General features: G+C 41.4%; 2 protein-coding genes across 2 annotated transcripts in view; both read left to right on the forward strand.

The window, feature by feature from the left end:
- Nucleotides 1-3,236: 3,236 nt before the first annotated feature.
- On the forward strand, nucleotides 3,237-19,771 carry LOC124111385 (complement C1q-like protein 4). Its single transcript, XM_046471083.2, has 2 exons — nucleotides 3,237-3,445; nucleotides 19,314-19,771. The coding sequence occupies exons 1-2, from the start codon at nucleotides 3,298-3,300 to the stop codon at nucleotides 19,709-19,711; spliced, it is 546 nt and encodes a 181-aa protein (XP_046327039.2). The 5' UTR covers nucleotides 3,237-3,297; the 3' UTR covers nucleotides 19,712-19,771.
- Nucleotides 19,772-24,105: 4,334 nt separating this feature from the next.
- The window catches only part of LOC124111395, a 46,519-nt gene continuing 42,719 nt past the window's right edge, over nucleotides 24,106-27,905 (forward strand). Inside the window, exons 1-3 of the mRNA XM_048382045.1 lie at nucleotides 24,106-24,266; nucleotides 26,340-26,866; nucleotides 27,215-27,254. Of these exons, the coding sequence (XP_048238002.1) occupies nucleotides 26,350-26,866; nucleotides 27,215-27,254 (557 nt within the window). The 5' untranslated portion in view covers nucleotides 24,106-24,266; nucleotides 26,340-26,349. The remainder of the gene's footprint in view (nucleotides 24,267-26,339; nucleotides 26,867-27,214; nucleotides 27,255-27,905) is intronic.

Below are 27,905 nucleotides of genomic sequence, written 5' to 3' on the forward strand. Positions count from 1 at the left end.
GAACACCTCTGGGATGAACTCGATCGACGTGTACGTCAACGTCAGAACACGCCGCAGACACTCCCAAAACTGGCCAACGCGTTACTAGCAGAATGGCACAGAATTCCGCAGGACAGATTCAGTCAGTGCCGAGGAGATGCAGAGCCGTGATTGATGCCCGGGGCGGTCACACCAGATACTGAAGGCCTTGTGTGACATGACAATGAACAGTTTTCAATGCCTTTGTACAACGACAACATGTGACTATCGAGCTCCAAAATTTTATATTTGTATCTACTAAATACCACCTTTATTAGGTATAATAAATTTACTAAAAATCTACCTATGCGTTTCTTTTTTTTTGAAGAGTGTAAACATCCGTGTGGCACACTGATATACCATGCGGCAGTGTAACTTGAATATCTTACTTCGACACAGTATAGTGTATACTCCGACCCGACCGGTCCTTGTTTTAGCCCCTTAATGTCGCACGCCAGGCAGGGTAACAACAAGTACCATCTTTTAACGACGTTTGGTATGACGCGGCCAGGCGCTGAACCCCCGACCTTCCGCTTTCCAAGCAGTGCTCTATCAACGAGACCACGGAGGCGGTCAGTAGTGTCGGAGACCTCGGTGGTTCCTGATCTTCTTCAGACTCTCCAAATCATCACGGATTTTGTTGTCAAGCATGTTGGCCAGCACCTGGATGAACTTGCCACCCTTCACACCCTCTGTCTGTTAAGAAACAAATCTGAGATCTTGTACTGGCGGGGTTCGTCACCATTGTGATGACCCTGCCCACTTCTTAACCAGAAATCTCTCCTGCACGTTTAGTAAGGTCAAAGTTTGCCTTCTTCAACAAAACGTTGGAGAGTCTACCACCCATACCCTTAACTGCTGTACATAAGGGTGAACATAATCTTTATTTGTCCATAAATGTGGGTGTTCATCACGATTTCATGAATATACGTTTAAAGATATCTTTTTGTGCCATGACCACAAGATGTTGCAGTTTGATTTTAATCTTCACACCAACTAACCGTTTGGAAATATTTCTTCATCTCATAAAGCAACGAGGACAGGTATTAAAAAAAGAAATCAGATCATGGTTTCACTTAACGTTTGATATGAGTAATCCCTATGCTAACAACAGGGATGTTACAACACCGACCATAACATTATAAAACCAAATGGGTAAATATAAAACGCCAGAGAATAATCATTCAGAAAATCTGGCCGTAAAGGGCAAACATTTGTCTTTGTTGAACGCGACATAGATTAGCTGCTTCTGCTCTATGCACGTTTCCTGCAGCTGTCAGATTGAGAAGTTCATGTTGGTCGTAGATCAGCCTGACCTGAATCCTCACTGCGATTCGGAATACACCTTATCAGCAAATTTCTGTATGGTCCACACAAGCAAAGAGCTTTCTTGCAATGCTCAGCAAAGAAATCAAGAGATTGTTGTTACAAACTCGTCGATTACGCATGTTCTTGTATGAGGTGACGATGTCTCATATCCTGGAGCACCACTCCTCCGAATACTGACACAGAAGTTTATACAGGTGGTTTAGCAGTTGATGACCTCTGGATGGATCCCATCCATTCCGAGCACTAAACCGCAAAACAGCCTCTCAATGGCCTTATATCAGCCCAGTTCCTCCATTACTGTCAGGCACTAATGGCTTTCAGTGCAGAGTTAGAGATGACGTTTTCCCTGGAGTAGAGCTGACCAGTGCTCAACCCGTTGGACCCATGTGTTTCTTTATGCCAGCGTACACACATGGGGTGATCCCATCATGAGTTGATGACTGAATGCCTTTGCAGAGCTGCAGCAAGTAGTAGTTTGCCCATATTATTGATGTTTGCTTCCGTCAATTCTAAGAACTTGCAGAGTCTTCTTTTGGTTTGAATAACGTTTTGTTTTATGCACCTTCCCCCAATGACAGGGTTGAGCTCGCAGGAGTAAGCTTTGAGCCAACCCCTGCTTCTTCCCAAACGCTGAGAATGAAACGGCGTGAATAGTGCCTGTCAGATGGTCCCATCTTTGTTTGGCATTTCCCTGTGGAGGTTCCTTTTTGGCTGGAATCTGATTCTGGAGCAGACCAAGTAGTGGTCTGTCTCGGAGTCGGCACTAAGGTACAAACATGTGATAAGTACGTTACTAAGGGGCGCAATCTTGTGATGATCGAGTCTAGCTCGTCTCCAGGACACCGTGTGCTGAGGTGTGAAGAAGGAATCAGTGCTGCACAGGTAGTGGTGTGTGCACAGCTCTGGTATTGGAACTCGTCCTTCGCCCCCAGTGTGGAGCAGAGTGTAGGAACGTACACACTGATGACAGGCCTGTCGGAGTCGGAGGGTCAGAAGTCTTTCCGTTTCAATCTTGCCAGGTTCTAACATTCTGTACAGTGAGTTCTTGACAGCAAAGCCGGTGCCATGCTTTCTAGTTTGATCAGCTCGCTTTCCCTGCCAGAGGAACGTTTACTCTCTCTCACACAGTGCCATAGACTGCCAGGTGTGTTCCTGTTGCAAGGCTTTGTCGACTTCCAGTCTTCAGGGTTTGTTGTTGATGATAGCAGTCGTGGTACATCACTCATGCCCCGGAGGTCCACAGACAATCCGACCGTCATGGTGCGAACATTTCAGCATCCCAACTTAAGAACTGTCTTCTTGAGTTTCTCTCTTCATTCTTTGTTGTCTTGTCTGGTACACGGTTTACTGTCCGCGGATCATGCGTGTCGCAGGTTTAAGCCTGGCGGCCTTTCTCGTCCAATGAGACACAATGATCCCTGTCACCATCGGAAGCAACTCCTGGTGCCATGTTCTACGCCAATCACCGGTAGACTCTTGCTTCTCGGGTTGTATCGTCACTGAGTTGACGCATGCAACACACTACCCTGCTCAGACTACAGTCTTGAGCAGGTCGCAGTTTAATCAAAGAAGTTGTAAATTGAAACCTGACTCAATATTTAAATACACACAGTCTGCAAGAAAAGGGTAAGATATGTTTTATCTGCAATGCGGGCATATGAATATTTTACAGTAAACCGGGGACTTGATCATTTTGTAAAGAACCCCCCCCCCCCCCCCCCCCCACACACACACACACACACCCTATCCTCCCGAATGAATGGTTGCTCCCTGACATCATACGAAATCCAGCTGTTGGCGTTTCATGGATAGCTTGTGTTTCCATTTTTATATAGTCTGTGTAGCGAACAGCTGATACCACCAGTTGTGCATGATGTAATACATATTAAAGCACCACCTAAGGTTTATCGTCATTCGTGTAACTGACGATCGAGCAGGTACATTGCCAACATGAATTTTCACGCTGGTGCCATGTTGATGTGCTTAGCTGTTGTGGCTGCGGCGAGTCTGGATGAAATAAACCAGCCGAAAGAACTTCACATGCACAAATCTGGTTCCCGACCCTTATACCAGAGAGAAACGGGAAAGGCAACAAGAAGTAAGTAAAAAATTAATTAATTGGAGACCCTGAAAACTCTTTTTGGGGGCTCCTTCACCTTATAAAGGAAAGTGTGGGCCTTGAGGCAGTGACAAAAAACAACAACACATATGTATGTTCATAACATAGACATTACTCTGTAGTATTAACTTTAAATTATTGTTTCAATTTACTTTATTTAAGTTTTCGCTCTTCAAGCCTCATAATTATGAGTAAACGGACGGGATTCGTTCACAATGAGCAAAGTAAGACGGCATAGTTTCTTCCAGCACAAATCCGCCATAACGGGCACCAGTAGCTACAACAAAGTTAACAGAGTTTTCATATAAAAGGCTTTAGTATTTTGTGATCGGACCATCTTCCAAAAGCTAAATGACGAGACACTGTATGTAAAGAAGCCCGGGGTAGATTGGTTTCTCACGATAGTTGCAGGTTAGTCGTTCATTCAAAATCTTTATGTAATAAGTCGTCAAATTTCGACCAATCACGTCCCTGTAGTTGCCAACGCGCGGACCATGGACATATAATCGCAATGGACTTGCATCGCCCAAGCCTCTGTTATTTGATGTCCCACGCCATCATATATAGGAAAAGATGACATATGCAAGAAACATTACTGTTTCTTTTACATCTGAACACACTGATACTGAGATTAGCACATCACACTGAACTGTTAAACCTCTTAAATATGCAAACTATACTTACTTTACCTGTCGCACCGTATACACAAGACTTATGAATACTATTGAAACACGTTCAATAAGCGTTAAATAACACTGAACTAGTTGAAAATAAGCTCGTCACGCCGGACCCGGGTTCGATTCCCACTTGGATGTGTGGGACCACCACATGTCTACCATAAAACTTTCTGAAGGCTTTGATGAGGCCATGCAAGTTGTAACCTTGATCAAAAAACCTTTGACAAAGAGCCGTATGATGCTCTTTAAGATCTTCCTAGAAGAGCATGCTCGATTGTTCAGCCAACTTGCAAAATGACTTAAATATTTTAGCGTTTTGTAAATTGCCGAAGTGAAAATTTGAGTTATTTTACGCACCGACTCTAAGATGTACACACAATATGACAAGCAATGCTCATGAGAAATCATTAGTTTGTGTTTCAAGTCAAAATAGTGTAAAGGAAAATCGTAGAATACCAAGAAGTGACTTATCAAAACTTCGTCTCCATTACCGATGCGACCCCTAAAGACGCCCGCATTTCCTTATGAAGCCAAGACAAAACTGTATTTCATTTTTGTTGATCAAAGTGACGATACGCCCTTATATCAATAAAAGCGACAAATGTGCTTTTTGTTTGCATAGGTCGCGAACTAGTCGAAACTTCTGGGATATCATCCTGGTATCCACGGGGAAAAAACAATAAGAAAGACAACATCCCGTCCCCGAGAATTGTCAGAGATCAGAGCTTTTTTTAGCGAAAGTTGACTATTAGAATGTTGAAATCACCCCTCTTGTCATACATCTTCCCGAGGCTAGGGATGTAACTACCTATAAAAGTCCAGTTTCCGCCCTTGCCGAACTAGGCTGGAATTATGGAGTTATATGTTGGCTGGACAAACGAGTCTATGCATAGTCCAATCAAAATCGCGTAACGAAATCAACACCCGGTTCGTAAACTGCCGTGAAGGTTTCAGTCGATTGCAGGATTTGCAAAGCATGTTTACTGTCAACTTAGCGTCAACAGCCATTTTCCAAATCTTTTCATGTTTTTTTCAATAAAGGTGCTCACGTGATTTGAAGCACTAAGCGAAGTAAAACCCATTTTGATCTTGATTTTCGATAAGATCGTCATCACTGGGTGCCGCCATTTTGTTTGAAGCAAATGTAAGTAATTTCAGAGGTGGAATCTGATTTGTCAATAGGAGGGACTTAGAAGGGTCATAACTCGTAATAGCCACTGGTAGCGCTACGGTCGAGCCAAGAATTTCCAGCTTAGTTCGGCAAGGTTAGAAACTGGACTTTTGCAGTCAGTTAACTCTCTTGCCTCGCGGGGGGCGGTCGGGTAGCCTAGTGGTTAAAGCGTTCGCTCGTCACGCCGAAGACCCGGGTTCGATTCCCGACATGGGTACAATGTGTGAAGCCCATTTCTGGTGACCCCCGCCGTGATATTGCTGGAATATTGCTAAAAGCGGCGTAAAACCATACTCACTCACTCACTCACTCTTGCCTCGCGAATATGCTTGTCATACAGAGTACATGGAGAGTCTTCTATATTGTGTGTCATCGTACCCCAACGGTGTGGATCCTTTGTTTGGTTTGTCTGGCCCAGACTAGAGTAAAAAGACCGCAGTGGGAAAGCTGAAATAAAGCTGATTGTGATGTTGACAGACAAATAGCAAACAACGAGAAATCTTTCAAAGATATTAATCTCCTATTGAACCAATATGTCATGAAGTCTTTACGAAAAGTGGATTGGATGACGTATATGCAGTTCGGCGATATATAAGTTAATATGTAGCAAGTATACTTGAAGGGTGCCCTGCATTGAATATACCATGTCAGCGGGTACTTTTGTTTAACCTCTCACCCCCTGAGATAAATAAATGGATGATACAAATATACCCTTAAAAAAGAAACGCAATACGGATATTTTTGGCCATAAAAGCAAAATTAGAGGGCCAAGAGCTGCAATATGAAGGGGTTTAATGTGTTTCCCGAATCAAAATGATCACAACAAGGACATGCAAACCATTAGTCGGGAAACTCGTACGATTCGGAAAAAACGCACCCAGTGCATTAACAAAAGGGACACAGCACTATGGACGGTATTAAAGTGCATGGCTTTTGATTGCCTGGCATCTGCGTCAATCGAACAGTGACAGTTCAACAACATGCCAAGATTAACAGGAGTGCAAAGAAACAACGTCATAGGCCGCTTGCAGGCAGGGGATTCCCGATCAGCTGCAGCTAGGGTTTTCAATGTAGCGGCCAGCACCATCACAAGGCCATGGGATCGGTTTCAACAGCATCGGCCAGCACGTGATCGGCAAAGGTCAGGAAAACCAAGAGTAACAAGCTCCGCCCAAGATCGCTTCATCCGACTGTGCCACCTATTTGAAAGGACGACCACAGCCACCTCAACCGCAAATATCCGGACTGCGCAGTATCTCCGACCAAAACGTACGAAACCGTTAAAGAGCTGCAGGTCTACGAGCAAGACGCCCTGTTCGACGCGTCATATTGAGTCAACAACATCGTCAACAACGACCGCATTGGTCACATTTGGTGTCGTCAACACAGAGTATGGCCTCAACTGCGATAGAGAGATGTCCGGTTCAGCGACGAATCAAGATTTCTCCTCCGTCGAGGGAATGGAAGAGCACGGGTCTACAGACGTCGGAGAGAACGTTACGCCGGAAACTGCGTACAGGAAGTGGGCAGGTTTGCCGGGGGTAGCGTTATGATGTGGGCGACTACCTCTCATCATGGCAGGACAGGTTTGGTCCATATCCAGGGCAATCTTACGGCTCAACGATACATCAACGAAATTCTGCTACCACACGTCCTCCCAATTGCAGCCAGCAGCAACGGTGTATTCCAGCAGCACAGATCACAAGAGCCTGTCTACACAACAAGAACGTTGATGTTCTCCCCTGGCCCCCCAGATCCCCGGATTTGAACCCGAGAGAGAACCTGTGGGATGAATTGAATAGACGGCTACGCCGACGTCAACCACAACCCCAGGCGTTGCAGCAGTTGGCTTTTCCGTTGCAGGCCGAGTGGGATACCATTCCCCAGGATGTGATTCGCATACTTGCCTCTCCCATAGGCAGGAGATGTCAGGCCGCTATCGATTCCAACGGGGGACATACGCGTTATTGTTCGCAGCTGACCTTCACCTTGGACTTTTCCTTTGTACCTATACCTGAGATGACTACAATCACCAATTGTTCTCTCAACAACATTTTGGCTCAATACCATATACAGTTCCTCGTATAAATGCATTTCCTACCTCACACAAATCTGGCCTTGTATTTCTTTTTATTGAAGAATACATATAGCAAATGCATAAGGTACTATATAGTGTTATGAGAATCCATTATATATGTTTATTTTATTTTCATGAAGAATATTTTAAATATATTTATTTTATATACTGAACAGTTTTGAAAATGCACCAGCAATAAATCTTGAAATATACTACTCACAAAAAGTTAGGCAACAAGTATTATTTTCCGTGCAACATTCTCATCAGTGTTGAATGCCATCCATTGAGAACAAATTCAGGCAGATGAATTACCTACGAATACTCGACTTAAAGCCTTTTCCATGTAGATTTTCCTGATAACACTGATAACATCGCCTGAATACAACCACCCTCAAAACACACATGCAAAATGCACGACATGCATGTTTTACACACTTCACCCATGCACCCTGATTGCTTAAAAACTGCCAGCAAGGGCAATTTGTAGACATGAACACTTAAGACATGGCTAGGCGTCACTTAACGCCAACTGAGGTTGCTCAGATTGTTGGAATGGTACAGGGGGGTCTCACCCAAACTGCTGTTGCCAATCATTTTAATGTTCACCGCAGTGTCATCTCAAGAGCGATAACTCGATACCATCAAACTAGACTGATGACAGAGAGACCACGCACAGGTCATCGAAGGGTGACTCCTCGTGAGGACCGGTATTTAGCCACCCAAGCCCGGGGAAACAGGTTTACTACGGCCAAATCTCTCCACAATGACCTTCAGAGAGTTGCAGGAAACAGAGTCTCAACACAGACAGTAAGAAACAGACTTCACGCTCAGGATCTGAGGTCCAGACGACCAGTACGACGTATCCCACTGCCTGCACACCATCGACAACAGAGACTTGCTTGGGCCAATCAACGCCGTAACTGGAGGGTCAATCGCTGGCGTAACGTTCTCTTCACAGACGAGTCAAGATTCTGCCTTGACTTCAACGATGGTAGGGCACGTGTGTGGAGAAACCGTAATGAACGATACGCCAACTGTACAATTGCTGAACACGACCAGTACGGAGGTGGAAGTTTGATGATCTGGGCTGGCATCAGGGTTTGACACAGAACTGATCTTGTGGTCATCAGACGTGGAACCATGGTTGGAGTACGGTACAGGGACGACCTGTCACACCTGTGATTATTCCCCTGGCACAACAAGCAGGTCCTAACTTCATCTTTATGGATGATAATGCTCGTCCACATCGAGCAAGAGTTGTCACTGATCTTCTTCAGACCAACAACATCAAGCATATGGACTAGCCTGCAAGGTCTCCGGATCTTAATCCCATTGAACATGCATGGGACATTCTTTGAAGGCGTGTTTATGGTCTTCATGTTCGTCCTCAGAATCTGGATCAACTTGAACAGGCCTTAAGGAGAGAATGGCAGAACATTCCACAACAGACACTTGATAGGCTTATCTGGTCAATGCCAAGACGTGTAGAAGCTTGCATTCAAGCCAATGGTGGACATACACGTTACTGAACATTGGATCATTGTTTCAAAATGATTTAAACTCAAATTTAAAGATTTTCATCTTTCAGTGCAGCACATTTTGCACGACTGTTTTCATGATACTGTTTTTGATCATTTGTAAACCTGTTAGGCATAGACGCTTTTTAGTTCCCTTTGAGGACAATGTGTGTTTGTGCTCTTTCTTTGTATTGCTTTAGTCAGTTTTTAGGTATTGGAATATATGAACATGGACTGACACATAATAGATTTGTTGCTTAACGTTTTGTGAGGAGTATATTACATAAACAACTTGAGCAACGACCGATTTTAATTAGAACAGACATAGACGGATTATTAAAAAAGACGACAAAGGAAACAGGAATACCACACAGTAATTACATTTACGTCATCAGTGTAAGGAAGACACATAGGGTTAAAATGAAAAGTCAATATCTGGTATGTCCACCATTGGCAGCAACACAGGCCATGCAACGTCTTCTCATTGATCGAATAAGTCTGCGAATATTGTCCTGGGGCATTCCACTTTTGACGTAGTGTATCTTCAAGGTCTCTCAGGTTCCGTACTTGCAGAGGCACATTATTGTTCGCTAGGTACTGTGTTGAAACACTTGCTGTGTGCGCTCTTGCATTATCTTGCTGGAAGGTGTGCATATCCTGGTGTTGATGAAAGAATGGGATGACGTGATTTGCCAATATGTTATTCCTGTAGTAAAGGGCATTAACTCTTCCACGACAAACATGGAGCTCTGTTCGATGGTTATGACTGATGCCGCCCCACACCATGACAGCCCCCCCTCGATCCAACTGTACAACGCAGTCATTGTGGTAACGTTCTCCACGTCGACGCCACACTCGCACCGTCGACCGTCAGCATTCCGTAAATTAAAACGGGACTCATCAGAGAACAGCACACCATGCCACTGCCGCAATCTCCAATGACGATGCCTTTTGGCCCAACGCAGACGTTCATTTCGATGTCGATCAGTGAGTATGGGTCCAACATATGGACGTCGAGCACTAGACCTGCTGAGCGGAGACGTCGACGTACGGTGTCAGCGCTGATCAAACCCCGTCGGCCTTGTACGGTTGCTGCAGTCCTGGTAGCCGGAAATGTACGATCACGAAGATGCCGACGAACAATATGGCGATCCTGACGTGGTGTAGTTACACGACGTTGACCCGGACGTGGTCGATCTCTGGTGGTTCTTTTCTGCTGGTATCTGCTCATTAACCTGAGGACTGTTGACTCTTCTTGACGTACCAACTTGAAGCAAGCCCAAGGCACGTTCACGTTCCCCTGCTGTTAATCTTGGCATTTCTTGTGTCAGTACCCTTTACGTCTGCATCAACAAGTGATGTGGCTTTTAAAAGTCTGTCTTTTATAGCCCTACTCTGCATGCTTCCCGTGAAACAAAATACGTTTAGTAGTATAGGTAATAGGGGTTCTGCCGCAACTCCACTGGAGCCGGATTTATATACCTATACTGCTACTACAGGGGGGATTTTTTATGCAAAAATGATGATGCGATTCAACGATCGTCATGAGATTAAGTTAAATTGACTCTAGCTCACCACCACCTGGAGTCAATCAATGCTTCTATGATATAAATTTTTATAGGTAATAGGGGTTCTGCCGCAACTCCACTGGAGCCAGATTTATATACCTATACTGCTACTACAGATGGAATTTTTTATGTGTAAATGATGATGCGATTCAACGATCGTCATGAGACTAATTAAAAGAAACATCAATATTAATTAATAATGAATAACATTTACTATAGCCCACGAGGATATTGGAAAGGTATAGGAGCAATAAAAAAATTAGCCACCACGGCTAAGGTATCTAAAGATGTGGCCAAGGATTGGTTAAAGAAACAAGCGATGTGGCAAATATACTTACCAGTACCGCATTATATACCAAGGAAGAAGTTTGATATTATTTACAACGAATGAAGTTCATCAGGCTGGCCTCTTGTTTCTTCCCCACGATAAGGTAAGACGCAAAACGTATAAATACGCTTTAACCGTAGTGGATGTGGCTAGTCGATATAAAGAGGCTGAGCCATACCTCGAAAGATTCAACAGAAGTAGCTAATGCACGGAGCCGCATATATAAACGGGGACCGCTAAAATGGCCTAAGCTATTTCAAGTAGATCCCGGTCGCGAGTTTATGGGATCGGTAACTAAACCGTTAACAATCACGATGTCGAAATCAGGCGTGGTGAAAAAGAGGCCCACCGTAGTCAAGCTATCGTTGAAAGATTTAACCGGACATTAGCGGAATGTTTGTTTGGTTATCAGTATGGGATCGAAATGAAATGGGAACGATTGAGATCAACCGAATGGGTGATACGATTATCAGCTGTTGTATCAGCGCTGAATAATGAAGTAACGAGATTAATCGGGAAGAAACCATCCGATGCGATTAAAATGAAATCTGTGACTTCCGAATCTTCAGCACCGAGGAGAGGCAATAACAAAAACTTGCGGATAGAGTAAGCGTAAGATATTTATACCAGCCCGGTGAACTCGAAGGAGGCCTACGTCGCGCAACCGATCCGATTTGGTCTCTTAAGAAATATAATATTAGTCGATTGGTTATGAAAGAAGGAGAGCCTATTCTTTATTATCTTAAAGATGGACCGGGCAGGGCATTTGTACGAGAAGAGTTGTTCATAGTTCCCGACGATACTGTATTACCGCCCTAAATAACCATAAGCATAGGTAGTTACACCATCCTTATCAATCCATCTCTTTGTATCTAGGGGGGATAATGATGTCTTGTTCATTCTTAATCCATATATCCTATGATTGTAACTTCTTAAAGAGTTCATCTCGTGTTTGAACGTTCTACCGTTGAATAATGATTCTTTATACTGTTCGTGTTTGATATGCTTTTTTACCACATACTTCTTAACACCCTTAGCTTTTCTTATCTCTCCATTATCGGACTTCTTTATAGAATACATCTTAGGTCTTAATCCGACATACTCCGCTATAGGGGTCCCAGCACATTCATCCTTCATCTTACCTAACACCTTTTTATTTACTATGCTGTGCAGTGGATTATTTTTGAGGGAAATTACTCGTGTCGTACATATCTATTTTTTCTGCCACATCTTTATACACATCCTCGGTTTGTATTTCCATCAACAAAGAATCTGTGTCGGTATATAACACCTCGCATCTATCGCCGTATTGCTTCTTAAGTTCGTTGTAATAAAAGTCATATATTAAGTGTTTTGACAAGTCGAGAATACTCATACCGACGTACACCGGTCTGTTGAATTTTATATTGCTTCTCTGCATATGCAACGCGGCTAAGTCGTTATCGAATATCTTGCTTCTGTTAAAAGCCGGACAGGCTATAAGTTTCCTGAGTCTTTCTTCCTCATTAGATCTGACTAATTTAACATCAACACGCTTCCTTAGATTCTCCATAGTTTTACCAAATACCGAGTTATTCATGAGCTTATATAGGTTCTTTTCGAAATCGCTGGTAGCTATCTTTCTTAAATCTGTGTTCAGCCTTATATAGGGCTCCATCCAAGGGCTTTGATCAAACTTTAGAACTCTGTGTATTTTCTTAAGTTTCATACCTAACGATAGATACAACTGGAGATTTCTGTAGTGAACTATATATTTTGTCTTATCCATCAAATTTGGTACGAGTTTTTCTACGTTAGCTAACCTAGTGTTACCCATCAAGGAGCGTTGATATTCCGACATCCAATCTTTATTAACCATTAATGTTTCGGGAGCTAGCGGATAACTGTTATGGTCTTTATGTAACGAACTTGGATATTCCAAGTCAACTTCTAGTATGTACCCTTTATTCTCATCATTATTATGGATATTATTCACTTCGATATCATCGACCCACTCAAAACCACCCGTAGGTAAAGGTTGACTCATAGCCCATCCGTACAAATTGTTAGCGTCGAGATATAATATATGCGTGTCGGGTTTACTGGGATCGTATCCTTCCACTAATTTATTATTAGCCTTAGAATACCTTTTCGCTGCCATCGATATACCACCTCTAAATCCTTTCTCAATAAACAAGTGCATATCGTAATCTGTGAGTAGTTTTAGTTCTACGCCGGTCTTCTTCAACAATGCATCCCACGATAGTCCGGGACTGGAATAGTACCATGCCGGGTCCAAGCCGTATTGTTTTAAACATGTCTTTCTAAATATCTCGAATATATCGGCGAGTAACAGTACATCGGTTTTTAAGTACAGATCGTGATAATCGCCTAAATTCTTACAACCTAATTTATCCCACACCGTCAGAGTGTGGGAAAGAAAGAAGTCACATTCACAGGTAATCTAGGAGATTTAAGCGATGTCGACGTTAGTAGACTCCTTAAAAACACTTTGTACAATCTTATTCTCAACGGATATAATAAATGGACTATGGTTGAAGCAAACATCGAGTGGCTACTGAATATCGTCATTACCCCACTGTATGTGATGATGGGTAAGGCACATAATTTAACTAAGATAATAAAAAGTGGCATCTGTACTCGCGGCTTATATCCCATCAAAACGAAAAAGTGTGTTAGTCACCCCCCTACCAGAAAACCCAGGTCATATGTTATATAGTCGTCAGGCAGTCTAAAATGTTAGTTTAAAGTTGGTTACTGAATTCAATGATATTAAACTGAACTTGAGTGCAATACCTAATATTTCTAGGCTTATTATTGAAGTTTTGTTCGGAAAATGCCTTCGAAATATTACCACGTCTATCGATTAAATGGCTCAAGAAGCAACAACGTCAACGTTGCAGTATTATTCATATTGGAGCATCACCCGTTGCAACCCTTGAGGGGGTCAAAATTATTAAAAGTGGTAGTATTTCTCTTACTAAGATATTCATGCCGTATAATATTCATTTGATAAGGTTGATGTATACTCTCAAAACATTTAAGCAAGACCAATTAAAGACTATTGTATGACCGTAATATACACTATGAGTTTATATCCGGCGCTCAATGAGGCATCTGAAAAGATGGATACTGTTGATGGATTTCGATTACCTCAAATAAGGGACATAAAACATCGAATAGAGAAGGAGAGGGAGTTTAGACTTGGATTGTATAAAAAGTATCGCAGAGCCGTGAATGCTCTGGACGGAGTTGACACCGCGCTTGTAACAGCTGGCATGGGACTCGGTGTAGCCGGTGTTGGTTTATTATCAACTATAATCGCCGCGCCTATCGTACTTGGCATGGAAATAGCCGCCGGAGTCTCAGGACTGGCAGGAATAGTGATAAAATTAATTTCCCTTAAGTTGCAAAAGAAATAATAATAATAGTATTAGGATACTCGCCAAGCAAAGTTGAACAGAATTGAGGATCATATTTCGACAGCAATGGCTGATTGTAAGATATCTGAGGAGGAGTTTCGTTTAGTGCTGTCGGAACTCACCAAATACAACGTAATGAAGCAGGAGATTCGGTCAAATTCTCGTAAGACCAGTGGTATTAGCGAAGACGAGAAAAAAAAGTTCATAGAATAGGGGAGACAACAAGCGCGTCAATTATTCCGTGCCAAAACCAAAGAACTGGATGGAGATTAAAAATAGATTGCTTACTATCATTAGATCACATTTAGAAGAATGCTTACATAAATATATAATAATGGAATTTATGCTCAAGGACAAAATTATCAAATTGAGAGAATTACCACAAGGTATATATTATATCAGTGATATCAAACCAACCAAATACGGTCATCAATTGTTTCTTACCAATTACCAAGAAGAATATATAGTCTGGTCTCCTAGTAAAATGAACGAAGAACTTAGTAAAAATGTTGAATATCACTTGGTTAGAAATAATGGTATACGTATAAGTAAAAGTAATAGAAAATATTTTCATTACAATTTAGTTTAATCTCATGACTATCGTTGAATCACATCATCATTTTTACATAACAAATTCCCTCTATAGTGGAGGTATGGGTATATAAATCTTGCTCCAGTGGAAGTGGTACCTATACAAATTTATATCATAGAAGCATTGATTGACTCCAGATGGTGGTGAGCTAGAGTCAATTTAGTTTAATCTCATGACTATCGTTGAATCGCATCATCATTGACACATAAAAAATTCCATCTGTAGTAGCAGTATAGGTAAATAAATCCGGCTCCAGTGGAGTTGCGGCAAAACCCCTATTACTCGTTTTCCATGATATGCACGCAATTTGTTGCGTTTGGGCGATGTCGCTCACAAAAAATTTAGGAATGTGTTTTGACGAGCTGTTCTTCTTCATGCTTCGTCCAGGACGTCGTATTTTACTCATTCACTTATATATTTTCATATGACTTAAGCCCGGATAAAAATACATCCATTTTCATGGTGGTGCGTTTTCAATGCTGTTCAGTATATATACACATGGAAATTAATCAAGCAACAATTCACAGACCTGTGAATTAAGAAACAAAAAACAGCATTTTACTGATTGATCATTGTAACATATTGCATCTTGCTGTATAGCATGACGTTTTTTGAGACATGTAATGCACGTGCATCGACGCGCAGTGCACGGGCAATGTCAAAACGACAACATTGTTGAAATCGAGTTTGGAGTCATGACATGTCACACTCCCTCCTTTCAATTTGTATTGCGTATTCAGTACCCTAATTGTCATGGCACGTCGTAAATTGTCAGAGGCTACAAGGTAGCAAATTATTGGCATGAGAAATGCAGGAATGTCCCTCAGACAAATTGGACGTCAACTAGGGCGCAATTCTTCCATCGTTTCAAGACTCTTGAACAAACTCCTGTCAACAAGACGATAGGATAGAGCATTGTTGAGACTTGTTAGGCGCCGTCCATGGGACTCAAGCACATCTTTAAAGCAACAGTGGTTACCAGGAAGATGCCTTTCCTTCAGGACAGTCGGAAATCGGCTGATAGCAGCAGGATACAGTGTCAGAAGACCCACCAACCGTATTAAACTCTCTCCTACTCACAAATTGTAAACCTATAGAAAGTGTGTTCTGTGTTGTGATTGGCTAATTTGGGTCACATGACCAAATGTCTAAGGGTGAAAATATTATTTGAATTCCATGAAGCAAGCGACCGAATCACTGTGTAGGAAATAGAGATTACTACACGAGTGTCTGTCAGATACCATTGATCTTACGAGTTGTTTCAGAACGTATCTAACGAGCGAAAGCGAGTTAGATACGCTTTGTAACAACGAGTTGTAATATCAATGGTATCTGACAGGCACGAGTGCAGTAATCTGTTTCTTTCACACCCCAAAATAGCATCTTTTAAGCATCGAACCGGTGTATTTGTCATGATTGCAGTAGCGCATTATACATGACACCACTGTCATAAGTGACGTCATCCTATGTGCTGCTTACTACTCATAAATAATGTGACCCGACACAAAAAGGTTTCCGTCATATCTGGATTATCAAGGCGATGGTGAAAATGCAAACTAGACAAAAACAAAGAACACGCTGGGTGCCAAGTTGAAAGTTTACACCTCAAAGAAATTACCAAATATGTACAACAATGTTTACTTCCGTATGACATCACTACTGGTGACCGACTTTTACAAAATGGCGTGTTCATTGACAACAGTACGCGGGATTTCCAGAGGAGGATTTTCGTTGATTGAGGGATAATACACATAAATGGGTCACGTAAGTAATCAGAAGCATTCTAACAATCTGCGTACTGTTATTTGTGTACCATGTTTTCCAATGTAAGAAAGAGAATTAGTCAGAAATGCAGATAACTACCGTCATCGTTGTGCGTGATTTAGCGTCAGTCATGGCGCCACACAGGACGGAAACTTTTGTAAAAGGGTTCTGTTGAATTTACCACATCATTGTAATGTATATATGTGTATTTCCATAATGAGTGCAACGATACTCTTCCCATGAATATTCTCAAAGGCGTGATCGAGCCAATGTATGCAACAATTAGACGAAAGTACCTCTAAAAAGGCTACACAGTGTAAAATCTGAATTTTGCTTTGTTTACATTTCAGCAAGTACAGTTTTCCGAGCAGTTTTCGTTTCCATACCTAACTTATTTCGCATGATTTCATCTAGATAATTTGCATTAGTGACAAAGACCATTTATCCATTGTTTCGAAAATGAATGAGGGAATTCAGGGTTGCATGTATAGAATTAAATATTGAAATATACCTGATCGTCTCATAACCGGCGTTTTGTAAACACAATCCAATATGTCGGAACGTACACTTCGGCGTTCGTGCATGCGTATTATCCAAAACATTCTAAACGATTCTAGACTTATCAGCGACGTTTCAGAATTATCAGTAGTGATTTAATACCCGTGATCACTAATATGCTAATTATTCTACTTTAATTATTCGAGTAAATATCCGATATTTAGATTTCTAAACACACAGTAAATATTTTTATAACGCCGTGAATTGTGATTTGGCGAGATTTACAATGTACCTAATTTTCAGAAGTCACTTTCAGTAATTTTGAATTGCATAAAATGACAGTAAATGATAAAGAGAAAGGGGAATTCAAAACTGTGAAGTGTATTAATCTGCGTGATGTATTTTGAATTTTTTTCGATTTCGAAGTGAGGGTTGAAGAGGAGGGACATATGTGTCGCTGTGGCATCCAGGTGGTTTACACTCTGAAAAAACGATTATGTTGACATAACAACAGATAATGTAACTGATAATAATAACAAACAAACTCGCAGACGATTTCGAGTTTGTTTATTTTTATTATTAATAATACGGTGAACATTCGACTGAAGCACCAGCAACTTATGAATGACTTACACTCAGGAAAGTAGTCCGTCATCATTACCAAAATCACAATCACCATAGCAACAACAGAACGTTCGATGTTGACGCCTCACAACCGTTCAAGTACGAGGTGTCAAATAGTGCGCATGTTTTTTTCTAAATAAAACAATAGGTTTACAATATCGATAAATACTATGTGTGTGTCTATTTCCGGGATTCTATCGAGTATTTGCATCTTGGAAATTTTCATTCGAGCCCCTCAAGCTAACGCTTTCGGGTCTCGAGATGAATTTCCAAGATGCAAATACTCGATAAAATCCCGGAAATAGACACACACATAGTATTTATCTTCTAATTAGCACGACTTGGCAGGTATTTATCAACGTGTTCGCTGGAACATTGCATCATGGCGGAGGATTCACTTTTGATTAATTTTGATAATTATCCTCCTACCACAAGACCCATCTTCATGGATGACAATGCAAGGCCTCACAGAGCACCTGCTATCACTCATATCTTGCAACAGATTGCTGTTGAGACCATTCCATGGCCAGCCATGAGTCCAGATTTCAATCCAATTGAGCATTTTAGGCCGTTGTGTTCGACAAAGAGACCGACCTGTCCATACGCTCAATGACTTGACTGCTGCTTTGCTTGAGGAATGGAACAGAATTCCTCAGAATCTAATCCAGAGATTGATCCAAAGAATGAGGAGGCGTCTTGAAGCAGTTGTTCAGGTTCAGGTAGTTTCGCAAGACACTGATTGAAAGTCAATATTTGGACTTGCAGGACATTATTCTTCAATTCCGTGAACCCGAAGTGTGCATGGTACTGACAGTTAAGTCTGTGCAACAAAAGTGACATTCGTTATTTCTTTTGATGAAATTAAGTCAGTTTCCAAATCCAAAATAAAGCACATTTTTTCATGGTAATCTTGGCTATATTTCTCCTCAACCCTTTATTTCACTAAATAATTTATTTGGTATGGAAATCCTTTACACACTTTATGCACCAATTCATTAAAGTTGCTCGGTCTGAGAATATACGGGTGTTGCTTAATTAATTTTCATGTGTATATGAAATGTATATTCATACCTTTGAATATATTATGTTGCTTTTATAGAGATTGCAAGACGTGATAAACAATGACCAATTACCCACCTTTTATATTGTCTGTATTTAAGCCCTGGTAAGCTCACAGCCAAATAAAGGCTGATGTTATATAATTGTAGCTTGGCTATTTGTCTCTTAAAGCTAGATGAAGACACAGTTGTGAGTTCCAAGGTCGGGATTGGGTGTGAACTGACGTGCCATATCGGCGATATATGAAACTTTAATTGTATATGCCACGTCGGCAATATGTGAACTTTGTTCAACAAATGGAGTATAATAGATTATGTGAAACATTCAATGGATCTTGTAGGGATATGAATGAATATTTCAGCATGAAGTAAGACTTTTTTTATTGTGATTATTGATGCTTGCTCTTGCTGTTTGTGCATTATGCGATGTTTGCCAGAATTAAATTGTTTTTAAATTGTTTGGTGAGTCTCCTTGTTATGTATGATGACTGTATAGTGGGTACACTCCTAACAAATGTATGTCTGTATACATTCGAATTGTTGTTTTGCAGGGGGCGCGCAACCCGATGTTACCTTTCAAGTCTCACTTCGTTCTGACACTTCTTGGGGTAACGGTGTAGTCTTGAAGTTCGATGACGTCAAGCTAAATATAGGGGGAGCTTACAACAACCATTCTGGCATCTTCACAGCACCTGTCACAGGGACGTATCAGTTCTGGGCCAACGTCATGGTTAATGAAAATACAAATATGGCCGTCGAGATCAAGGGTCAAAAACTTCTAGGCAGAGGCTACTGCTATAACCTGCACCGCGTGGCCTCTATCACTACAGCTGCGCTTCTCAACAAAGGCGACCACGTCTGGATAACAAAAGTCGCAGGGAGAGCTGTAACTTCTGTTAGAGGGAACAGCTATTCAAGCTATGGAGGCACACTCCTGAAGCAACATTAGCTGTTTAGTGAAAACTTTCATTGATCGTTGCCCATGTAATAAAACCACTGTTTAACAGGCCATATACATGTATGTTTTTCAAGTCGTGTGACATCTTCCCGAGGCAAGGGATTTAACTGACTACAGAAGTCAAGTTTACACCCTTGCCATACTTGACTGTAATTTCGTGGCTTGATCGTAGCTCCTCCAGTGGTTATTACGAGTTATGTCCCTTCTATGTCCCTCCCAATGCCCAATCAGATTCCACCTAACATATTACTTGAAACAAACAAAAGGGCAGCCCGCAGCCAAAATAATCTGCTTGATTTTTAAGATCTATAATGAAAGAAAACGGGTCTTTATCCCGCGAAGTGCATCTCATTACTTGAGCACCTTCATTATAAACATGAACAGATTTTGAAAATATCTATTGATGCCCAGGTGACGGTTCCATCTATCATACACATGTTTTGCAAATCCTGCAATCGACCGAAATCTGCAGGGCAGTTTTGTATGGAGATAAGATATTTTTTCAGCTACACCTGCAAAGCCAGATTGTTTTGTAATTAATCTATGGGCCTGATTCGTGTTTAGAACTCCCATCTTACCCTTATCGTCCTCAAAGATCGTTGGCGGCCATTACATCTACTGTCATAGTTAGCTACAGAATGTAATGTGTTCCCAATTCGTTCATTATTATTTATTTCTAGAAACTAAACAATTTTGGAAAGGTATTTCTTAGGATCCCTTACTTTTTTAAGGGAGTGAGTGAATGTGTTTTACGCCGCTTTTAACAGTATTCCAGTAATATCACGGCGTGTCACAACAACGGTGAAATCCACGAGCACAGGTATGGTGCTGACAATCCTAGAAACAACCGGGGCGAACCTAGATTCGAACCATAATCATAGGTTTCTGGCGTTCCCAAGGGACGGCAACTCTGCACAGCGATTGCGGCGACTTCGAAGAGAAGTGATTCAGGTCTCAAACGTTTACCACTTTGGTGAAACCAACCAGTTCGGGTATGGTGATGACAATCTTAGAAACAGTATCAGGGCGAAGCTGGGATTTAAATCCACGATCTTAGGGTTCTGGCACCTATAAGGCAACACTCACATCGACAAGGCCTCGTATCGCATAAGAACCTTTGAAATCATATTTATGACTAGGCAGCCTCTTTGCCTAGTATAAAAAGCTTAAAAAGTACCTACAACTTTAAAACTACACTGTAATTTTGTTAAACTTGCGGCATGTGCTCAGGTCCTGTCGGAAAAAGAAAAGTAATGATTTGTTGATAAAGAAATACGTTTGTTTGTTGTTTAATGCAGCAATATTCCAGCTGTATGCCAGAGGTCTGTAAATCATCGAGTCTGGACCAGACAATCCAGTGATTGACATCATGAGCATCGATCTACGCAATTGGAATACCATGACATGTGTTAACCAAGTCAGCGAGCCTGACCACTCTGTCCCGTTGGTCGTCTTACGAAAAGCAGAGTCGCCTTTTACAAGCATGGGTTGCTGAAGACCTATCCGAACCCGGATCTTCACGGGTGCATGAAATACGTGCAATAAACATATATAGTATTGACGATGATTAGCAAACTAACTACAAGGCGAACGTTAATTGAGCTCAGTATGTAGTATAGGTTGTGCAAAGCAGAATATCTGCAATAATTGTTAGTAACGATAGTAACCTGAATCATGCGGATTTGATCGTTTTAGTCGAGAACATGTAGGACTACTTTCGATGTTTACATTGCAGATTGTTATGTGTAAGGGGTAACTACTTTGGATCGGGTGGTCAGGATTTATGACTAAGTTGATGCATATCAGAGTGTCCCAATTGCGTAGATGAATGCTCATGATGTCACTGGTCCAGACAAAAACAAACAAACAAACAAACATGTTGCCTGGATGGCGAAAGTTGGTCATGGTTTTTGTCAATAATTGTATTGTCCAAACTGATTTGTCTGTTCCATACTTGATTTCAAGAGACACAGGTTAAAAGGCTTGGTGTCCGGCGTAAAACAACATGCCATTGCCTTTTATTTTTAATGATGCATAAACGTGTTGATTCCTTTCCTTTTAATTACACCACAATTTAAACGCAATCATAAATATTCAAAGGGACATGTCAGGGTCAGACGGACAGCATAATCACAAATCTCATTAAAACCAGATCTTAGTTCTCGTTACTGCTAGACAAAGATCTGAGGACACCCATTACGGGTCACATCAGACCGACCTTGTGCGAACTTTGACGGACCAATGGAGTGACTGACAAGAAGTCGATATTAGCCAGAAGGCAGCTTTCTCGTGCTTTTCGGCACTAATTTCAAATTGGCGACTACGCTTCGAAACATATTTTGACAAATTGAAACCTGAACAAAAGAACATTCTGGAATGGCTAATAGATGGTCTAGATTGTGTAGATTCAGTCGTTAAGCCCGTAATTATCGTTCGGAAAACCCCATGTTAAATTTTTCGAGGTTGCATTATTAGAAATCATATTCCGACTGTCACTTTCATGATCCGTTAAGCGACGCTCTGATTGGTCGAATGAAAGGTCGTTCTGACATGACCCCAAATGGGATGTCCTCAGATCTTTGTTTTGCGGTTGTGAGAACTAAGATCTAATTTTATTGAGAATGGCATAACCACTCTCATGTGGATGCGACAGGAAAGCAAGATGGTTTTGATGAACCCAAGAATGCTTGGTAGGAGTTTCCCGTAGGGTTACACACACACACAGTGATCAAACTACCAGGCGGACTGGTGTGCCACTGCGCAGCCTTCGGGAGAAGCATGCTTGTCCCTGTCTATGGTGGAAAAGGGAACGTTGACGGAGATACAGGGTTTCCCGTCATACAAAGTGCATGTGTGCCTGCTATGACCTCACAGGAGGTCATCCTGACTGTAGAAGGTCCTTCACAATATTGGTTTTCTCACTAATTGGCTAATTGCTATATAATGGTAACCCATTTGATGCTCGATAGCCTTGAAGTATAACCCCGTGGAATGCACCTCTATCGTTCCATGTTCACAGGGAAAGATTAAACATTGCAAGACAAGCGATGTTAATACCCAAATTTGTTGCTTGAACAAATGCATTTTAGAGAATGCATGTTTGTTTGTTTGTTGTTTAACGCCGCACTCAGCAATATTCAAGCTATATTACGGCGGTCTGTTAATAATCGAGACCAGACAATCCAGTGATTGACATCATGAGCATCCACGCAATTGGGATACGATGACATGCATCAACCGAGTCGACATCGTGCAAGATTGAAACTTGAGTGAATGAAGTCGGCTGAACATGCTGAAGCTGGATGAGGTTCTGCTTGACCTCTGCGGTGTTTTGGATGTGCTGTTGCAAACAGATCTTGAACTTGTACACTTGGTCCACATTTGCGAAGGAGGTTGTCCTGGTGGCGGACTAAGGAGATCGAACAGATCAGAAGACTTTCATTTTGCAGACAGCTTGTCTGAATGAAACGTTCATCGTCGTATGAGTGAGTAAGTAAGCGGCGTATGGTTTTACGCCACCTTGAGCAACATTGCAGCAATAGCACGGCAGGGACACCAGAAATGGGCTTCACATATTGTACCCTCGTGGGTATTCGAACCCGGCCTATGAAATAGCATAAAAATTAAACTCTGGAGCCGTTATTGTCAATTTGGGGCGTTTTTGCATAAGGTCGTGTTGCTCATATTAATTTGATTTATTTGTGTTCTTCATGCTTAAATCAGAAGCTTTAGTTAAGCTATTTTATGTTCAAAGAATATTGTATACCGTAATCGACGTAATAGGCGTTCTAAAAATTAGAAATAGGGGGCTCTTATTAGAATATTATTTTGGTAAAAAACCACAGAGTTGAAAGATACATTTCGTGGTTTATGCTGACAGCCTGAAATGTTTATGTACGACAGATATATTTTTCTAAAATTGAATAGCCCATAATTAAGGGTGCATATAACACACGAGTGCGTATTGTACGCGAATTAATAAGTCTCGTGAACATTGATCAATCGGAAGGGGTGCTAATTGGGATTGTTCACTAGCCAATATATTAGCAAATATCGCCGTGGGCGCTTATTAGAGCGGGGCGCTTATTACGTCGAATACGGTACTCCTATATAAGCATGTGTTGTTATCTCAACATTAAACACATGCAGTATGTAGGCGAATCGCGGATCTTTATAGGCCTGAATACATCCATGAGCTAATATCAAGTATAGATCATATAAGAAATATGGTGTTAATGGCTTTAGGTTTCTTTTGTGTAGATATGCTGTTGACATTGTTTACAGCGAATATTCATTTGCGACAATACTGTGTCATCTTGCTATTCATAATTTCCCGCCATATACACCAAGGGCGGGTAACTCTAAACTATGTTCAACGTGACGAGGTAAACACCAACATTGGCCATCAGTAAGATGAGTAGGGCGTTATTTTTAGAAAGTGTCAATTGGAAATAAAACCGTCAATCTGGCATTACTGTCATCCGACCAACGAACATCTCTCCCGCCAATCAGACAGTGACTTTCTACACAACAGCAGCGTTTTGTGGTAAGGAAATGAAGTAAAAGAACGACAATATAGTAAACTGATGTTTATTTATTTTAAGAAATAAACGGCGAGTGGGAGTTGTTTATCGTACAATAAAACAATGCAGTGGGAATAAACCATGAGGGGCGCAGCCTTGGGTACATTTATGAAGTACCTGTGCCATAAACGACTCCAACAACACTTTTGATACCAGAAGGTTTTATCCCCGAAAATAACCCGTGACCAAAAAATGTCACAATGTAATTCCCTTTTGTCACATGACACCAGTGTTTTATAAACCTACTGGCTGTTTGTGTTACTCGATATCGAGTTTTTGAAATTGTGGTAACACCTCGTAGGAGGTATTACAACAATTGTAACACTTGGCAGGAGGGCTTACAATCATTGTAAACCCTTGATAGAAAAAAACCAAAAACTACGAACAGCCTACAAGACCCACGTGCAAATTTCGCAACGTTGCAAAACCCATGTGCTGAGGTCACCGGTTTCATTGAACCGAGTTCACGACTGAAGGCGATATTTCATCTCCGATACAGGTTATACATTTGAGAGTTTTTATTACAGTTATTTAATTAAAAACGTTTTCTATGCAATGAGTCGGTTTACATGTTGGACAAACCATGTCTCTTCGAGATTACTAGAGATTGTAAACCCCACATTTGGGAACGTCATTCATGTGAGGGTTTACAATCTCTAGTAATCCCTCGGAGACATGGTTTCTCCTACACATAGCTACCAGGACAGCATCTTGTCACGGCCAGAAAGGGGCGATGGGGCAACCTGGCTTCTGCTTGTTTTGCCAAAGGCGCTGGTTCAATTCACCAAATGGGTACAATGTGTAAAGCCCATTTCTGGTGTCCCCTTTAGTCAAATATATCCAATACAGCCTACATAATAGTGGGCAAGTCTAGATTACTGTGGTATTGCTGATTAATTGTGAAAAGCAGTGTAAAGCCATATTCACTCACTCTCTCATGGCATATATGCATGAGAATATACTGTCCTGTGTTAAATATAATGCACTTACCATTTTACGGTGCAGTTTTTAAAATAATATCTATGTTTTGAACAGCTATATCATGGCATGCCAGTTTATTAGTAGGAAAGTCAAAAGCGAGGCAGGCCATAGACTGGTGAAACCCACTTAGCATGAAAGTCAAGGGTTTGTCATATCCTTAATGTTATTGGTTGAAAATTCAGCGATTCCTATATTCAGATAGAGCAATCTTCAAGGACCCAGGTCCCCCCTTAATTTCGAACGCTGCTCACCCATAAGGAAGTTCAGGCTTGCTCTTTTACCAGCCCATTGAAAGCTTACCTGTAGTATGTATATGACACCAGTGAAGATCCAGGGTAGAATAGGTCTTCAGCAACCCGTGCTTGCTGTAAAAGGCGACTCTGCTTTACGTAAGAGGCGACTAATGGGATCGGAGGGTCAGGCTGGTTGGCAAGGCGTAGCCTTGTGGTTAAAGCGTTCGCTCGTCACGCCGAAGACTCAGGTTCGATTCTCGATATGGGTACAATTTGTGAAGCCTATTTCTGGTGTCCCCCGCTGTGATATTGCTGGAATATTGCTAAAAGCGGCGTAAAACCATACTGACTGACTGACTCAGTCACTCAATTACGTAGATCGATGCTCATGATGTCAATCACTGGATCGTCTGGTCCAGACTCGATTATTTACAGACTGCCGTCATATAGCTGGAATATTGCTGAGTGCAGCATTAAACAACAAGCAAACGAACAAACAAAATGTACATGAAGTTTTATATCTAAATGTGGAAGTTTCATAATGCTCATGCCCATAATGCTCTCATTATTCAGACAGTTCAACTCCTGAGATAATAAATTGTGAATCAAATGATAAAGAAATGAAGAGTTATACATCCCTGCTTATAAAATCCATATTGTAGTTATTATCTATAAAGAACAATGTTTTCTCAATGAGTGAGTTTAAATTTAATGTCACATCTGCACTATTTCAGCCATATAGCGATTTCTCACTGATATATTGGGGTATTTTTTCTGTTACTTTGATCATGATTTTTAGAATTGTTTTATGGATCTTTACAGGTGAGTCATCATGACTACACAGAGAGTTATCCCCCTAACTGTGACATCAAGATATGCCAGGTCCTGGGGAACATGGGAAGGAATACGGGAACTTGTCCAAAATTGGCATGATGGTCTTCATTCCATGGCAGCCATGTTGGATGATCTCCCTTTAGATACCAGTGTCAAGGTTGAATTCAGGTGTGAGAAGAATGTTACCGAACAGAAGTATGAAGCATTTATCAAGAACCCAGTTTCCAAGAAAGAAAAAATTCTAGGACATCTTATATACAATGTATTAGAAAATAGGCTGATGCTTACTAATGAATGCACAGCTCTGCAGAAGAAGATCTTGTTGCTAGGGTACAGTGCTAAGGCTGATACAAAAGAGGTGATTGGCCAATTTGGTGAAGGACTAAAAATAGGCGCTTTGGCACTGGTAAGACAAGGTCATTTGGTTACCATGGAAACTGGAAGTGATATTTGGGAGTTTCAACTGTTGCATAATGAAGAATTTGGTGAAAAGGTTTTGTCAGTTGTTATTTCAGGTAAGTTTTGATTTCAGCATTTTACTATCATGTTATCTGTTATGGAACAATTTCATATATGTGGTGTAAGATTACACACCCAGGGATTCATCCCCGATTTCCAACTAAGCGCTTTTGTCCAGTAATTTGGAACAAACTTTTATCCATAAAGTACATTTTCTTAGTTATATGTCTGTACATAGTCAAGCTGGATAGGCCTGTACAGAATGGATGTGGATTGTCACAAGTTTGGCTGGTCAAGACTTGATTATTTACAGGAGTCCATGTTATACCTGGAATGTGGTTCACTGGATCGATCATTCAATATCGTTCATTCCAATTTCTAGCAACATTTTCTTTTATTTATAGAAAGACTTGAGGATCTAGATAGCTTCAATCAAGGTGAAAGGTACTTAAATTATCAATCAATCACTTGATTCCAAAAATTACCATCCACAAAATGTGTCTGTTTTCTGTGCAGTTCAGATCTGAATATATCGACATATTACTACATCACTATATCCGCCCAAAACTTTTGAGTTCACAAGCCTGAACTTGTTACTTGGAATATTTCCTGTAGATTTTTGTGTTCATCTGATGTCTCATATCAGCTGAGCTAACAACACCAAAACAAACTTGACTAGACCCAGGCTTGGACAAGTGTCTGAAGTCACAAACTGCACCTGTTCCTTCTCCTGGTGAGACCGCCTCCGTGGTCTTGTGGTAGAGCGTCCACCCGGCCAGCGGAAGGTTCAGAGTTTGATCATTTGTTGATTGCGGGCAGCGTCATACCAAAAGACGTTAAAAGAGGGTACTTGTTACCCTGTCTGGCTCGGCATTTAGGGGATAAAACAAGGACTGGTCGCCTTAGAGTCAGTATACTGTGTCTGAGTGGGGTATTCATGTTAAACTGCGGCATGGTATCTCAGTGTGCTAGCACTATAAATCGGCATCAGTCCTGACTAGTACAAGCAGCCACACACATGTGCATGCACATCGCTATATAAGTGCAATAATCTTGGATGCGACGTTAAACCCCGTTTAACCTCACCTCACCTCC

Source organism: Haliotis rufescens, unplaced genomic scaffold (assembly GCF_023055435.1).
Source record: "Haliotis rufescens isolate VD_foot unplaced genomic scaffold, xgHalRufe1.0.p SCAF_4, whole genome shotgun sequence".
In the NCBI taxonomy this organism is placed as follows: domain Eukaryota; kingdom Metazoa; phylum Mollusca; class Gastropoda; order Lepetellida; family Haliotidae; genus Haliotis; species Haliotis rufescens.

Excerpts from the sequence above, each read along its gene's own strand:
- LOC124111385 (XM_046471083.2), top strand. The coding sequence starts at position 3,298 with ATGAATTTTCACGCTGGTGCCATGTTGATGTGCTTAGCTGTTGTGGCT. Across the intron at positions 3,446-19,313 it reads AACGGGAAAGGCAACAAGAA|GGGGCGCGCAACCCGATGTT; the intron begins GTAAGTAAAAAA and ends GTTGTTTTGCAG.